This window comes from Branchiostoma floridae, chromosome 3, assembly GCF_000003815.2.
Source record: "Branchiostoma floridae strain S238N-H82 chromosome 3, Bfl_VNyyK, whole genome shotgun sequence".
NCBI classification, from domain to species: domain Eukaryota; kingdom Metazoa; phylum Chordata; class Leptocardii; order Amphioxiformes; family Branchiostomatidae; genus Branchiostoma; species Branchiostoma floridae.
Genome location: NC_049981.1, coordinates 3,070,599 through 3,086,338, shown reverse-complemented (window position 1 = coordinate 3,086,338; position 15,740 = coordinate 3,070,599). Strand labels below are relative to the sequence as shown.

Sequence of the window (15,740 nt, the reverse complement as noted above, 5' to 3'; positions counted from 1 at the left end):
TATTTTTTATATGCAAGTTATTGTAAACAAACATGACATTAAATTGTGGATGATGTTTTTGAGGTGCATGGAGAAATTATGGATGAAATGTATGTCCTGTTCATATTTTTTCAGTTCTTCGTTTACTACTGCCAAGGAAATCAGAACTTGCAGCTGTGGTAAGCACTCCTGCGTGCGTGTTTGTGTGTTTGTGTGTGTGTGTGTGGGGGGGGGGGGGGGGATGTGTGTATATATGTATGTGTGTGTGTGTGTTTGTATGCATGTACGTATGTGTGTGTGTGTGTGTGTGTGTATGTATGTGTGTATATAGGCATGTGTGTGTATGTATGTGCCTTTGTGTGTGTATGTGTCTTTGTGTTTGTGTGTATGTAAATGTGTGCTGTATGTATGTATGTGTGCGTGTGTTTGTGTATATGTATGCATGTATGTGTGTGTATGTGTTTTTATGTGTGTATGTGTTTTCATGTGTGTATGTGTCTTTGTGTTTGTGTGTATATATGTATGTGTGTGTGTGTGTTGTGTGTGTATGTGTGTGTGTGTGGGGGGGGGGGTATGTGTGTATGTATGTGTGTGTGTGTATGTGTGTGTATGTATGTATGTATGTGTGTATGTATGTGTGTGTGTATGTATGTATGTATGTGTGTGTGTGTGTGTCTGTCAGTTCAAACGTACATGCGTACTCTTAATACTTCTCTAGGAGTTTGTATGTGTTTACCCGTGTCTATGTATGTCTGTTGGAGTTTTTGGGCATGCTTGCATACAAATGTATGTTTTTGTTGAATAAATGTGTATGTATGTTTCTGTGCGTCTGTGTCTGTTTACCCGTGTGTTTCTGTGTTCCTTTGTGTAACGTTATGTATACCTGTTTGTGTTTCTGGCCGTAACCAAGCCTCATTGTCGGCCTTTCCAAATTTCCTGTGCATGTTTTGGTAAAAGTAATTACAACATGACTAGAGAACAATTAACTTTATTCAGTGCTGGCTAGATAAAGCTAAATCTGTTCACTCATAATGATACAATTGATATTTGATATTTTACAGGAAGAAGAGGAAGATTATTCGATCCTCAACTTCTTACAGGACCCATATGTTATGACAACAGCAGGTAAGAAATGACACCGATCACTTGTAACAACATAAGCATACATACGTTGATCCGCTATTCCCCCCCCCCCCCCTTATATTCTAATGGTTTATGCTGGTATATTTTGAGTCGCCATTTAGTCTAAGGCTATGTTGATTTGATTACATGGACATCCAAGCACGCATCGTCCGTTTCCAAATAAAAAAAGATTCCGACCGGACTGTAAATCGTATAGAATAGCTGCAAAGTGATCAAATATGGAAGTTGCAAACAAGATTGGCTATAAAAACATTGTTGCAATGGCGCCGATTGTCTTTTTCAGACAGGTAAACACAGGACAAACGAAACCTGAAAAATAATTGACTGGATGTTCCTGAAATTATTATTTCTCCTGTCATGTAGATATTTTTCCTGTGGGTTCCGAGACAACATCTAGCTTGTCTTGGTAATTGAAGAGGGGTATGAAGGGTATAGAACAGTCTATATGCAAGTACAAACTTGATGTAGTCGTGACCCCTTCCTAAAAATAAGGACTAAATGTTATACTTGTGACGGACCAGCATCTAAAAACATTGTAACAGCCACACACTGTTTTAGAAAACAGGTACACATGAGGAATTATCTGAGGATTGTAACCACAGGGATAGCAATCTTCTTTAGTTACAAACCGTCAGCTAGTCTGGACTAACTATCTCTTGAGTGATGGTGGAGGGGGGCTGAAGCTTGCATGACCCAAATTATCTGCCATTAAAATTCCTCGGGACTATCTTCTGACATTGCAAACATGCCTGTGGAACACATGTGGCTGACTGACCAGTTATCAAGGACAAATGCCCGGGGGAGCATGCATGACCCAAATTACTGCCATAAGAATCGTCCGGACTAACGCGTCGCCAAAAAATATCACAAGACGAGATGAAGGTGGGCTGCAGAATCTTGCAAAACTGTCTCAGGTAACGGCACACTGTTGTTTTTGAATGACGGAAGGGGGGGGGGCGTTGTTAGCAGACAATAAGCGAAACTCGAAAAGTAACACAGCTCAAAGGTCAGTGAACAAGTAGGTCATATAGAGATACCAATCAGAGCCATCAAGTGTTCAGGGTCTCTCTTAACTACCCCCAAATCACGATTTTAATACGTTCCCATCATTTCTTTTGTATCCCCTTGTTAGTGAACTTCGTTGCCAAAAGTGTCAAATGCACGGCTGTGAAACTCAATATTTCATGTAAAGGGCCGTGAAAAAAAGTTGGACACTTCAATGGAAGGAGTATATTAGAACACCACATGGCAGCAAAATGAAGAGAGAAAAAAAAATGAAAGTAAGGTGAGGAAGCTTGCAGAGCGGTCTCAAGCAGTGCCACTGTGACAGTATTATTTTCTAATGACAGAATAGGGGGCGTTGTCAGAAGACAATGGAGAAAACATCGGAAAGATACACAGTTCAAGGGACTGAGTGAACAAGTAGGGCACAGGTACATAGAGATAACAAAAGATCCCGTGTCTGTCTATATTTGGTATCCCAATTAGGGGTCATGTGGTGTAACGGCAATATTTGATGTAAAGGGCCGTGAAAAAGTTGGACACTATAATGGAAGAAGTATATTGATACAGAACATCAAATAGCAGCAAAATGAAAAGAGAGAAAATAGAAGTGGGGTGAGGAAGCTTTAACAGAGCTCAGTTGTCTCAAGCAACCATGATATGACCAGGCTTTATCAGTGCCACAGTTTTATTTTCTACTGACAGACAAAGGGGGCGTTGTAAGAAGACAATAAAGAATACATCGAAAAGCTACACAGTTCAGTGCAAAAGTAGGACAGGGCAGCAGGGGTGCATAGAGATAACAAAAGATCCAGCTGCAGTGTCTCTTTTTAGTATCCCAATTAAGGGTCGTGTGTGCAACGGTGTTCGGGCCATAACCCAGAGGTTTTGACCAACCTGTTTATTTATTCGCACGTTCGCTTCGTTTTAGGAATTTTCAGGTGGATGTAATCCATATGATCAAATCAAAATGGCCCAACGCAAATGCGGAGATTCGAAGAACAGCGAATATGCGGTGACGTTCGGGCGTCTACTGTTAGTTTACCTTTGAACGACCCATTTTCTCCTTTATCGGGTATTACGTAATTGAGGGATGTCCCTGTAGCTCAACTGGTAGCGAGGCTTAAAAAATTACAGTCAAGCTCCTTGTTCCAATAAGGTAGTAACTGTGATTGAAATCCTTGGAAGGACCTGTCGGTTTGGGGCATAAAATTCAGTCTCCGTTTTAAGTAGGTGGCACGAGAACGTTGAAGGGGAAGCGCTAGCAACTCCACCCTGTAAAAATATACTTGCTACCCTGTATATGCCACTAGGCACTACAAGGTAAAGAACAACAACAACAACAACAATCGCGTGATTGATAGCCACCACATGTTACTGTTGCAGTATTTATTTTTGTTGTAACAACTACGGCGCTGTTGGTCTGGGGTGTTGTACCAGTATGGATGATGATGACTATGCACTCTTCACCTTGGCAGCAAGGTATGGAATATTATATGATATATAATGTTATATACATATATACACACACACATATATATATATATAGAGAGAGAGAGAGAGAGACAGAGAGAGACAGAGAGAGGGACAGACAGAGAGAGAGACAGAGACAGAGAGGCAGAGAGAGAGAGACAGAGAGAGAGAGAGACACGGAGGATGTCTAATATGTAATACTTCATGTATCTATTTTTGCTTGAACTAAGATACAACAGATTTCATGAGGCTTGACTTGTATCTTTAGACCTGTCAACTTCAACAATGCAAAGATAGGTAGATACATAACAAATAGACTACTTTAGAAAGTACTATTAGACTACTATTAGAAAAGACACTGATTCAAAACCCAGGATTTGGCCAAGGAAATTCTAGCTTATCTCCAAGCAGATCGTAAGGTAGTATTAGATAGTACCCAACACTAGCTAGTAGACGTGACAGAGCCACATTGAGAATACTTGAACATACCCTTCAGGACAAGTCTTCTCCTCTCTGGGCATTCTTAACCAGCCCCACGGACACTCACTACGGTCTACGCAGCAACATCTAGTTCTCCGGTTGCTGTCGTCGCCATGTTGGTGGGTTGAATGGGAAGGGTTCCAAGATGGCTGTCAGTCATTCCAAACACACAAATCATTCTAAAAGGGAATTCTCCATAGTCTGATATTTTTATGTATGTACATAGAGGTAGAATATCCCAGTTGAGGTAGAGAAATTAACAATACAATGGGATAGGGAATTTCCTTAGTAGTTTAAATATCACAGGTATGAGATCTTAAGTTGTATTAAGGTCTTTTTATTAAGAATGATTGTAATTGATACGCAATTCAGACATGTACATTGACTGCCATGTATCTACAAGTAAACTATTCAAACAAACTACCCTAACCTAAGCTACGGGAGGAGTTTAGCCGGTAGAGGAGTTTCATTTGAATGAAATCCTCCCCCTTAATTTTAACCCTCAAGCACCCGACCTTTTTTTGCGACTAAAATGACCGAGTGGGGTCCAAACGGACCCCAAAATGTTTTGTTCATAAAATCTCAGTACCATTTCTTATCGGCGATAATTGCATATACATTGCTTCGTCAATGTAAGAGGAAGATTTTGAGATGTTAATGTGTTGCTAATTCCAACTCATTATCATAATTTATGCAAAAGTGCAGAAGGACCACGTTTTGCACTAAACCTATTCCGACCAGATAGGGGAATTTTGAGGCCCTCAGCAACGTTTATGTCGCTTAATTCATGAACGGCTAGAGCTGAAGCTACGAAACTTGGTGATTTATTTAAAAATATTGTTTGCAAAAGTTTTTGATCAATAAAGTAAGTTTATCATTTTTGGGGGTTGCCATGGCAACCATATTCTAACAGGCATATTTTTGCCAAAATTTGACAATTTCAATTTAAACAAGGTTTTCTTGGTAAACTGCACCTGTTTTCTGACAAGAATTAAATTCTATGTAATTCAATGTAATTTTCATGACTTAAAATTTTTAATTTATGCTAATTTCATGACATCATAGGTCAAAATCCAAGATGGCCGCCCTGATAAGGTAAATGACGTCATAATGTCGTCACATTACATGTTGATGACACAGAAATTTTTGTAAGGATTAAGGGTTACATTCTTATTATCGTCTAAAAGGTTAGTAGTCATACTATAAGTGGTTAAGGAGTTAGCCTCCAAAGTTTGTTTTAAAAACTGCACATTTTTGCTGGGGTCCGTTTGGACCCCAGAGGGACTGAACACAAACTTTCTTAATAATTTCCACATAATTGTACTAATCTTTGCGAAAACTTAGGAGAAGGTATAAGACATATTGACTGACAAAGTCACGGAAGGATTTTTTCTTCAGATCAAAAATGTTCAAATGGCACTTCAAAATGTACGCCTGGGGTCCAAACGGACCCCACTCGGGTGTTTGAGGGTTAAAGCCTTAGTCTTGATTTCCTGGGTGTAGGTGCCTTGCTGACTGGAGTGCCATGTTTACTGGGCCGAGTTGGTAAATAGTTCTCTTTTAGTCTTTACCAACTGGGCCCAGTAGACCAGGGTTAGGTGTAAGTGTTAGGCTTGAAAGAAAAGTTACTTCTATGCTTATGTTTTGGCAGATGTTTGTAAATGTTTGTAATACTTTGTTTGTACCGCAGGACTGGCGTTAGTGCCTTCAGCAGTAGGCTACGTCATCGGAGCTTTTCTTTCATCAAAGTTAGTGGAAATGGCTGGATGGTAAGATTTTTATCATTGTGAATCTATAGTAGCATCGATATGCATGCTTGATTGCATACATGTTGGATAATCCCTGCATGCAGTTGAAGTTATGCCCAGAAAAAAAGAATGCCCGGTATAGGAGAATTCTTCTACACAACCAATTTTAATTACTTTGCTTAGTTAATACGTTTCGATGTCTCTCAGACCCCTTCCTCAGAGCTTCTAACGGGAGTTCTGCTTTTTGCCGCTATGTGTGTAGCCGATGTAGAAAATAATCATACCAACCTGATTTTTGGAAGAAGAAAATTCTTTTCAAACCACTACATCTTCTTTTTCCATCCAACTGTTCTAGTGGAACTCTTATTTAATGTTACAAAATATTTAGTTTATTCTTGTACCCACAGTTAGCTGCTTACTCTTGTTGGAAGTATCGGACTGGGAGTCTTTACGGCAATAGTAAGTTGCCCTTCCGTTTTATTTCATTGCAACATACAAAGACAAGGAGATTGTTATATACAGTCGTGCTGTATTCAAGGCAACCGCTTACGTTAGCGGCACCATATAACTAATATATAATCAACCGACCCCATACCTTCGCCAAATGATCTTAACCTTTACAACTGGTGTATTAGTTATGTCTGTCATGAATTATGCAAATAAGGTCCTCATTTGCATAAATTATATTAGTTGATCATCTCCGCTGCCAAAATAACAGACGTACGTAATCTATGGTAGGAAAGAAGACATTATTTGCATTTCTCATAATTTATGCAAATGAGGTCCTCATGTTTGGTGGTCCTGTGACATTGTTATAACGTTCGCCAAATAAGAGATTATATTCTTTGGTTATGCCGAAGTGTTAGGTGAGTCTTTATATCAACAGTATAACTGGAGAACTGATTGATGGATCTTCATGATACTTGATATTTGAGTAGTGGTTGCAAAAACAAAGGTTGAGTTCAAAAATGGTGCACCCGGTATTTTCTGTCAGTACTGCAGCGAGCTGAGTGTGTGCGTGTGTGTGTGTCACTGTGTGTGTGTGTGTGTGTGTATGTGTATGAGTGTGTGTGTGTGTGTGTGTGTGTGTGTGTGTGTCTTTGCGGAGAACATAACTCGAGAAGCTGTAGATGGTTTTGCATGATATTTGGTGGCTATGCAGGGGTTGGGACAAGGAAGGTCAATTTCGATAATGGGCCTTCAATGACAAGTACCGGTACTGCATTGGAGCTTAAGTAATATTTCCCGCAAGTGGCAAGTTAATAAGATTCTAGTATTGGATAGATCTTGGAAATGAAATATAGTGATGAACACATTTAATTTAATGTTTACAGACATCATTCTACATACTTATCGCCATCATATTTGGCGAAGGTATATGTTTGGGGAACTCGTTTCATGTATATCTTTCGATGCTGTCCCAAGCCTTGAATGCTCATGTTCCAATGTGTTCCTAGCTGAATTGGGGTCCTTTTGCGATTTTTCCGGACAGTAACCTGAAATAAAGTACTCAACGCGACTTTGACAACGCCTTGGGACCTCTTTCCGACATCGAAGTTTTAAAAGTGCGGACTTAAATAATAAAAAAAAAAATACGGGAGTCAACATTTAATGTCTAATTGTGAAAACAACTACAAACAAGCGTTCGTAGAACTCAACCTTCGTGAAATGGGCGAGGGTGTGGCGGTTGGAGGGTGTTTTTATAGACATCTCAGGGGCTAGCCTTACAGAAAATGATACGTTCGATTGGCAAAAAGTCTCGGAATTCTACACCTTTTTTTCGCGCCTATGTATCTGCATCATCCCTTTGAAGTGGAATAGTTTGCGTTGACAGATTGTCATGGTATTTGGAATGCAGATAGCTTTTGTCATGGGCCGTGAGCGAGCGAGTGAGTGAGATAGCTTTGGAGATGCCTTACATAATCAATTTTTATCATGCAAATCAGGGGCTAATTTGCATAAGTAATGAGGACAGTTTATATTAATAATAATAACTAGGTGTATTTTGCCAGCCAGTAGGTACCCAAATTATACGCCTACTTCATTTCATAATAGCAGATTCTCAAAGATAAGACACATTAGTCAATTCCAAGTCACCATATGCATGAGGGTTTTAGGTGATAGTTGTAATAAAGTCTGAATTATGTTGAATAAAAGAATATCTAAGCCACAATAATTGATTTTTTAAAAATTGACTAAGAAAATATTCATCTAATTGAATTATGACATAATGAGGACAGTTTATATTAATGATAATAACTAGGTGTATTTTGCCAGCCAGTAGGTACCCAAATTATACGCCTACTTCATTTCATAATAGCAGATTCTCAAAGATAAGACACATTAGTCACTTCCAAGTCACCATATGCATGAGGGTTTTAGGTGATAGTTGTAATAAAGTCTGAATTATGTTGAATAAAAGAATATCTAAGCCACAATAATTGATTTTTTAAACATTGACTAAGAAAATATTCATCTATTTGAATTCATTTGAATAGTTTAGAAACATTTTGAAAGTAACTGTACAAATATTTTTTTAGAATAATTGCGAAACCTCTGTGTGATTCTTTCACACTTACAAATGTTTGTAAACATTGCCAAATGGTTAAATTAGTTAATTGCCCCCATAAAAGTAAGCTCTGTTGTTGCCTCCGTATATTTTTAGATTTCACTGCTGGGTACTGGTGGATCCTTTGTGGTGGGCCATTGTTGCATTGACACCCAACCATACTTTGCAAGGATGTGTGAATTGCTATCTTCCCAGCCCACTGACCCATTTACAAAATGTTACAAAAAATGGTAGAAAATAGTAAATAATGGTAGAATGCTGTTATCATTATTTAGAAACCATTAGAAGTATCTAATTCCACACCATGAATATTTCATAAGTTTTACAGGACCGGGGAAATATTTATAAAATTGAAATAATGTTTAAAATATTTCTGAAGTATCAAATGTCGATTCTAGACATATAATAACAAAACTTTAAAATCATTTCTAAACAATGACAACAAACATCCGCACGATGACTTGGAATGGACTCTAACTAACAAAGAGAGAAATATTAGCCTAACTGAGTTGTGTACTAGTATGTCCGATTGGTAAAAATTCCCGGAATCGACAGCAAGTTTTCCGCGCGTACGCAATCGAATCACCCCTTTAGATGGTAATAACAAGGGAAGTCCACTACATTGTGCATCCTATATGTCTAATGTACAATCCCTATAAACAATCTCATCAATGACTACAAGTTACTGTGAATAAACAAACCCTGCTTTGTTCAACAATGTATTGTACCGGTAGTAACTGTTACATGTACAACCCTTTTAAAACGTATAATATACATGTAGGCCCCTGTAAACAATATCATCGTTGCCCTTATTCATTGCCCTTAATCTACAGATTATCAAATCTTATAGAAAACATTTACACCCCATCATGTATAATGTACTGTCCCTATAGTACCATTGCCTTGTAATCGTCTGGTATATATAAGTCGTGCTGTCCGCTATTGCACAACTATGACCTTTGGGGTCACTTCCTGTGGGGACGGGGCCCATGCACAACTGAATGACGTAACTCCTAAATATAAACTACTATTGCGTAATCGCCACACTTAGCACACTACACACTATTTTTCAAGTACAAACATCCCCTGCAAAACCGTCAGAAGCCACTAGACGAAAAAACACCTCGTACGTTTCATCTCCTTCTCAAGAACTACCCACATACCAAAAATCAGATCAATCTGTCATGGTCTTACGCAGCTGTACTGTTCACAGACACGCCCTATATATGGTTTCTACTCATACCTATTGTATCATGCAAATTACTACCTAATTTGCATAAAAAGTATACAATTATGTACATCATTACGTAAGCTGTCAGCATACCTACAGTCATTAACATCCATCAACCCCTTCTTGCATTATTCCTTCTCAAAACCTAAAACAAGAATTACTTTCAACGCCCCTGCGAAACCCCTAGGTGGCCAAAACTTACACACCTTACTATGCTTTTACACAGTTACCTACCACTTACAAATCATCACCCAAACAAGTCCCAAACAAAAAATAGCAAAACCGGAAGTTCTGCTGCAGTACCATAACACGCCGCTAGAGCGCCCTGCCGTAACGCAATTCCTGCCATTCCTTTGTCATGTCTAATCCTACCCACATACCAAATATTAAAACCATCCATCCACGCGTTCCCTAGTTATCAGGCTGACAAACGACCACCTGACATCAAAACGGCACTGACTACAAACCCTTCGTTTCACGAAGGGAAAAAGCACAAGGCCACATCCTCCGCTGTACTAACCGTTTAATATTTTCTAGCTTCCCCTATGCAGTGACATCCCAGAGTTGGTCGCGCCATACCTGGCCTTTGGACTAGCCGGTGGTATGTAGTTACCGTCTAGATTACGTATGCTGGAAAAAGCTGGCTCCATTTTTTACTGAAGACGGGAGGGAGGGGGGGGTGGGTTAAAGCCCATGGCACAAGAGTTTCTAAAGCCCTTGCCTTGATTTTTCCTGTTTGCGTGCTTTTCCAATCCTTTTTTCTTCCATCTTACTCCCTGTGCCTGTACACAACAACAAACTACGAACATGCAGATTACTTAATACTACTACAACGGACGAGAATTACTTAAAGATTGCAAACATTCGGCACAGAACAGCCATCACAAAGCTCCGCATTAGTTCACACAGACTCCACATTGAAAAAGGCCGACATAACCGCATTCCTATGGAACAACGAATTTGCCAATATTGTAACTTGAACAAGATACAGGATGAGTGTCACTTCATTGTTGACTGTACTTTATACAACAACGAAAGAAACGTCCTTTTTGAAAATATACAACATACGCTCGTATGTTCCCTAAATTCCGATACTTGAATACCACGGAAAATTCATATTTCTCATGCAATTAGATAAACCATACATTATTGATTCCATCTGTCCTTATGTTTATAACTGTTTTAAGAAGCGAGAAGAAGTTGAACTTGTACATACTTGAATGTATTAGCATATGTAGAGGTGATAAGATACCCTTTTCTTACAAAATTGTACCTTGTCACTAGCACTGCGACCTGTACTTAGCTTGTTTGAGCACAAATGTACAATAAAGGTCATTCATTCATTATCATTACATCATTGTACTCTACACAGGACTGGTAGAGACTAGTGTGGTGACAGAGATCGGGCACTTAGCGGACATCAGGTGACGACTAATCTTGTCCTTTAATACACCTTTGTCACGCGGCGGCCATGATAGATCTAAAACGAGTTCAATGAGGCAAACAAAAGACTGTCCATCATGATCAGTAGTGTAACCAATGGTAGCATGGAAATTAGAAAATTGACCAATAAGAGAATGGCTGCATGTCCGTCAAATATTTGCATTATTATGTTTTTATTTTGCATCTCTTAAGGGACTATGGGATCAGTACGCGAGTCTGAATCTCTACGTATTTCGTTGCATAACATTGGTTATAATAATTATTTATTATTTGATCTTATATTGGGAAAATTTGTGTGGTCTGGAAAAAAAGTAAATGGGAGCTGATTTTAGAAATAAGTTTTGTCTGTTTGCCTCATTGACCTCGTCTTCAATCTATGATGGACACCACGTGAGAAATGTGTATTGCGCTAACGATTTACGATCTCCCAATAGAAGCTCCTCTGTGTTGGTAGAATCCATAGTTGTCACGTTTAAGCTCTGTTCCAACACAGCAGAAAGGAACTCACCATAAATTTTTGGTCAACTTCGTCGACCTTTTTTAGATGAATCGTGCATCTGAAGAAGGTCCACGAGTTTGACCGAAAATCCATGGTGAGTAGACTCCCTTGCAGTTTTTGGACGGGGCTGGGGGTGTTTTTTTTTGGGGGGGGGGGGGGGGGGCGTTGGTTTGCAATTTTCAACGTATGCTAGGTTCTCTTGTGCCGGGAAAGGGAGTTTGTCGAGGAAGGTAGTTTGCTGTGGAAGGGAGTTTGCCGTGATTTAACTCCTGAGATTCTGACGTATTAGCTTTTACGATATTAACTAGATTGTTTATACTGTTATATTAGATTAGATTAGTTGTTAGATATTTGCAATAGTATAGAGTTCAACTCCCATGTATATCCAGATTGCCGTACATTGTACCTGTTACAATGAAGTTATATGTCTATGTGTGATTCAGGCATGGCTCCAGATACGGTAGCGCCTTCGCCATCTCTGAGACCGCCGTGTGCACCGCCACTGTTGTTGGTAGGTTTTAGTAACAGATTATATATCATAAAAATATTGACTGACTATTGTTTATGAACCATGTTACAAATGTTGGTGCATGCAAACAGCCTCTATTCAAAGATGGCTTTGAATATCACTTTGACTTTGGCAGGGGTTTCTAGGTTTAAGCCCTATGACAGTCTGCTATAATATTTTACAGAACATAATAGCAAGAATATATCTAATTTAAACCATGTTTAATCTGCCTGACTGTAGGACTCGGGATTGGAGGGTTTTTACTGAATTCTGTAGGGTTCTTTTGGATGATGCTGGGCGCAGGGACATTCAACATCCTTCTCAGCCCTTTGGCCATCCTACTGCGGAATCCCCCAAGTAAAGAAAAGAAGGAAAAACTGGTAAGCTTACACTTAAGTTACTGAGAAGCAACTTGATAAAATTTAGAAACGGTCAGACGCTTCAGACAGTGTCTGCTTCCTTTTAGGACAAGAAGCTCCATTTTAAGTTTGGAATTCCATTTTTCCCATTTTGAAATGTGCTAATATTTTCAATATAAAAGCACTTGGTGCAAAGTCTTTACATATGATTGACAAGTATGATGTACAGTTGTGAAATATGATAATAACTTTCATGAATATCCATTTTGAAAATTTTCTTCCTGCAGGAATTCCTGCAGGGATTCCTGCAGGAAGCGTTTTTCCTGCAGGAATTCCTGCAGGAAAACCCTTTTCCTGCAGGAATGCTGCAGGTATTCCTGCAGAAATTCCTGCAGGAGAAAGGTAAATTCCTGCAGGAAGAATGTTTCCTGCAGGAATTTCTGCAGGAATTTCTGCAGGAATGGCCTATAATTCATATCTAGATCAATGACACTAAGATAGGAGTTCTTCATGAATTTGATTTTGTTTTGAAACTGTTAAACTGAGCCCATCACTTTAGTTGTTTATCAGACCTGACTTTCACTATATTTTCATATATAATAGAGGCATTTTTTACCATGTTGCATTTTTCTAGCTTTAACAAGCCGCAATTTAATTAAAATAAAAATTAATTCCGGACTGCCGGTCAATAACTTAAAAATGCTTTACCCAATCAAGTTCATATTTTTATTAAGTACATTGCAGGGGGTGAAAAATATAAGAATGGCATTAATTGGTCCCTAGGGAGAAGTACAATTATACATCTCTCTTGGCTGTGCTTCGCTAATAAAGACCATCTAGGGATGTTGCCCACGTCAGGTGTAAAATTGGGTACCTGACTTAAGCTGCACCGGCAAAAAAGTACGCAACAAAGGTTTTACTGTAGTAGTTTCTCCTATTCATGCAACTTTTTCAACAAATACATTTACATTTTGTACTTGAAATTGAAACTCCTCTGTTCGAATGCTCCTTACATGCATGCATTGATATCTTGAAAATGCAGTACCAAGTTGAATGTGGCAAATAATGAAAGGTCCTTGGTCAGCAACCTGAGATTTGTTTGATCTAGTTGGTCATATTTTGACCATCATAAGATTAACACTTTAATATAATGGGATTGAATTATTTGCCATGAAGTTGTTATCATGATTCATTTTATTGCAAGTTTGTTCCAGAGAATATTTCATAAAGTTTAAAATTGGGCCTAAGAAAGCCAGGAGCTTGCTTCCTCTTGTTGAAAATTCAAGTAAGTATGCGCTATTGTAATGCGGGTTCAAAGTAAGGTCAGCTATTGTTCTAAAGATATGCAAAGGATGCTGGTGTCCAATATCAATTATCAAAGGACTAATTGTTCCCCAGGTCCAAACATCCTGGCTGCCTGCTTCTTTAACCTCCTTGCTGCAACCAAGTAGTGCTTAGGATCCAAGGCCTTCAGAGAACCCTGGAACTTGGGGGTCCACAGCAAGAAGAAATTACAGAAGAATTACAGAATTTCAGAAACCTAAGTTCACATTTACACTAATCTATTTAGATGTGAAATAGTTAAACCAGAAGGGTAAATCAAGGTTGTCTTCAATTTAGGGATAAACTATGAACAATTTTTCTTGAAGTTTTGCAAAGATTTGATGGTCATTGTGGACTTATAATAAGGTAATAAATTAAGACTGCTCAAACCAAGGAGGTTTAATATAGGCATCATGGAATGAAGTCAGCCCCTCTGTGCCCTTCCAATCCAGCTGTACCTTGCTCAATTTGCCCTTCAAGCTGCATTTATAATACATTAAACAACTGCTCGCTATCAGACCCCCTTCTGTCAGTAATGACCCTTGTAAAATCAGACCAGAGCGGTCGAAAATAAAAGCTGGACTGCCTCTCGTAAGGGGGGTTGGGGGGGGGGGGGTTTGGCTGTGGGCTGCTTGACTAGTTTCAAAGTTGGTCAGTTGGTCGTTTGAACCCCACTGTTGCACAGTGATTCTTTGTCTTTCAAGTTTGGCTACGACTGCTTTCCAAAACCTGGTGCAGGATGGAGAGCCAAAAAAAGTTTGTTTTTGCCCAGCTACGGTAACAGTGGGTTCAAGTAGTGCCTACCGTCCTTGCCAATGAGCTCTGAGCTTTTGTGGCGACAGCGGTAGCGTACTGGATTTGTGATCCGGCTACCAGTTCAGTTCAGAAAAAGGCATGCATGGTAATGTGACCTTTCCCACTGACACAGTCACAGAAGTGCAACGTCCTTCACAACCTAATACACTTCTGAAACACAAGAGGAAAGTTGTAGTCTCCTGGCTCCCAGGATTTTAACCTGGGCCCGCCAGCTCACGAACCCAACACATTTACCACTCAAGCTATTAACGTTGACAGAACAGACTAGTTAGACCAAGGAGCTTTTATATCAGAATAAAAGCTCCTTGGTTAGACTGGTCACTTGGTGTCCTTTGAACCCCACAGTGATTCTTTGTCTATGATCAGCACCAAACCTCTTAATCTCCAAGCAGACCTTGCAGGCTGACAATACTATCTTATGCCACTGTAAGAAGCTGCGTTCCTTCATGGCCTTTCAAGTGCCGTCAAACACATCCTGTTTCAAAAAAAAATTTGATTCAGAGACTTGGCCGAAATATAAGATTATTATCTAAAAACTTTTATTTTCCTGGGTGATGCCACAAAGTATGACGCCACGTACCTGGATGTAACCTGGATCCAAGCTTCAATGGTATATATATATTAATATTATGTAAAGTGAGAGGTTGGCTATAGTGCATTATGCAGAGCACCGCCTAATTTTCAATTTTTCTGAATTCTAAGATTTCCATTAGTAGGCAGTCCAAAAGTGTTAAGCCAGATCAAGTTGGTGAGATCAAGGAGCTTTTATTGATGAAAGCCGATCTGCTTTAACCATTTGAATCCTGTAATCTATCCCAGAAGTGAATTTTCAGGTTTCTACAATTTTGAAGTTCTTCTAGTTCTAATCTGAAATTTTCTTTGAACTGACTGCCCACCTGGCTCAAAAGCAGGTCGGTATAGAAATTTCTCAAGGAGGTGTTCTGAATCTTTCCATCCAGTGCTTTGGGACAGTCCCTGTGGGACTTGCTAATTCAACTTCCTAATTGGGGAGCATGCCTTAACAATAACTGACCTCCTTTGAACCTGCATAACAATGTGCATAATTACCAAAAAGAGGAAAGTGAGTGCCTTATATACAGGCCCATGTAATAGTAATAGGATTTGGAAACTACAAATAATCTCTGGAACAAACTTTTGCCTGATGTT

The 15,740-nt window shown here is 39.2% G+C and overlaps 1 protein-coding gene across 1 annotated transcript in view; it reads left to right on the top strand.

Annotated features, from left to right (window-relative positions):
- The window catches only part of LOC118412061 (chromaffin granule amine transporter-like), a 30,473-nt gene that overhangs the window by 10,587 nt on the left and 4,146 nt on the right, over nucleotides 1-15,740 (top strand). Inside the window, exons 7-15 of the mRNA XM_035814664.1 lie at nucleotides 115-158; nucleotides 1,041-1,104; nucleotides 3,511-3,606; nucleotides 5,768-5,846; nucleotides 6,233-6,284; nucleotides 10,163-10,226; nucleotides 10,998-11,049; nucleotides 12,011-12,078; nucleotides 12,316-12,455. Coding sequence (XP_035670557.1) covers nucleotides 115-158; nucleotides 1,041-1,104; nucleotides 3,511-3,606; nucleotides 5,768-5,846; nucleotides 6,233-6,236 — 287 coding nt within the window. The 3' untranslated portion in view covers nucleotides 6,237-6,284; nucleotides 10,163-10,226; nucleotides 10,998-11,049; nucleotides 12,011-12,078; nucleotides 12,316-12,455. The remainder of the gene's footprint in view (nucleotides 1-114; nucleotides 159-1,040; nucleotides 1,105-3,510; nucleotides 3,607-5,767; nucleotides 5,847-6,232; nucleotides 6,285-10,162; nucleotides 10,227-10,997; nucleotides 11,050-12,010; nucleotides 12,079-12,315; nucleotides 12,456-15,740) is intronic.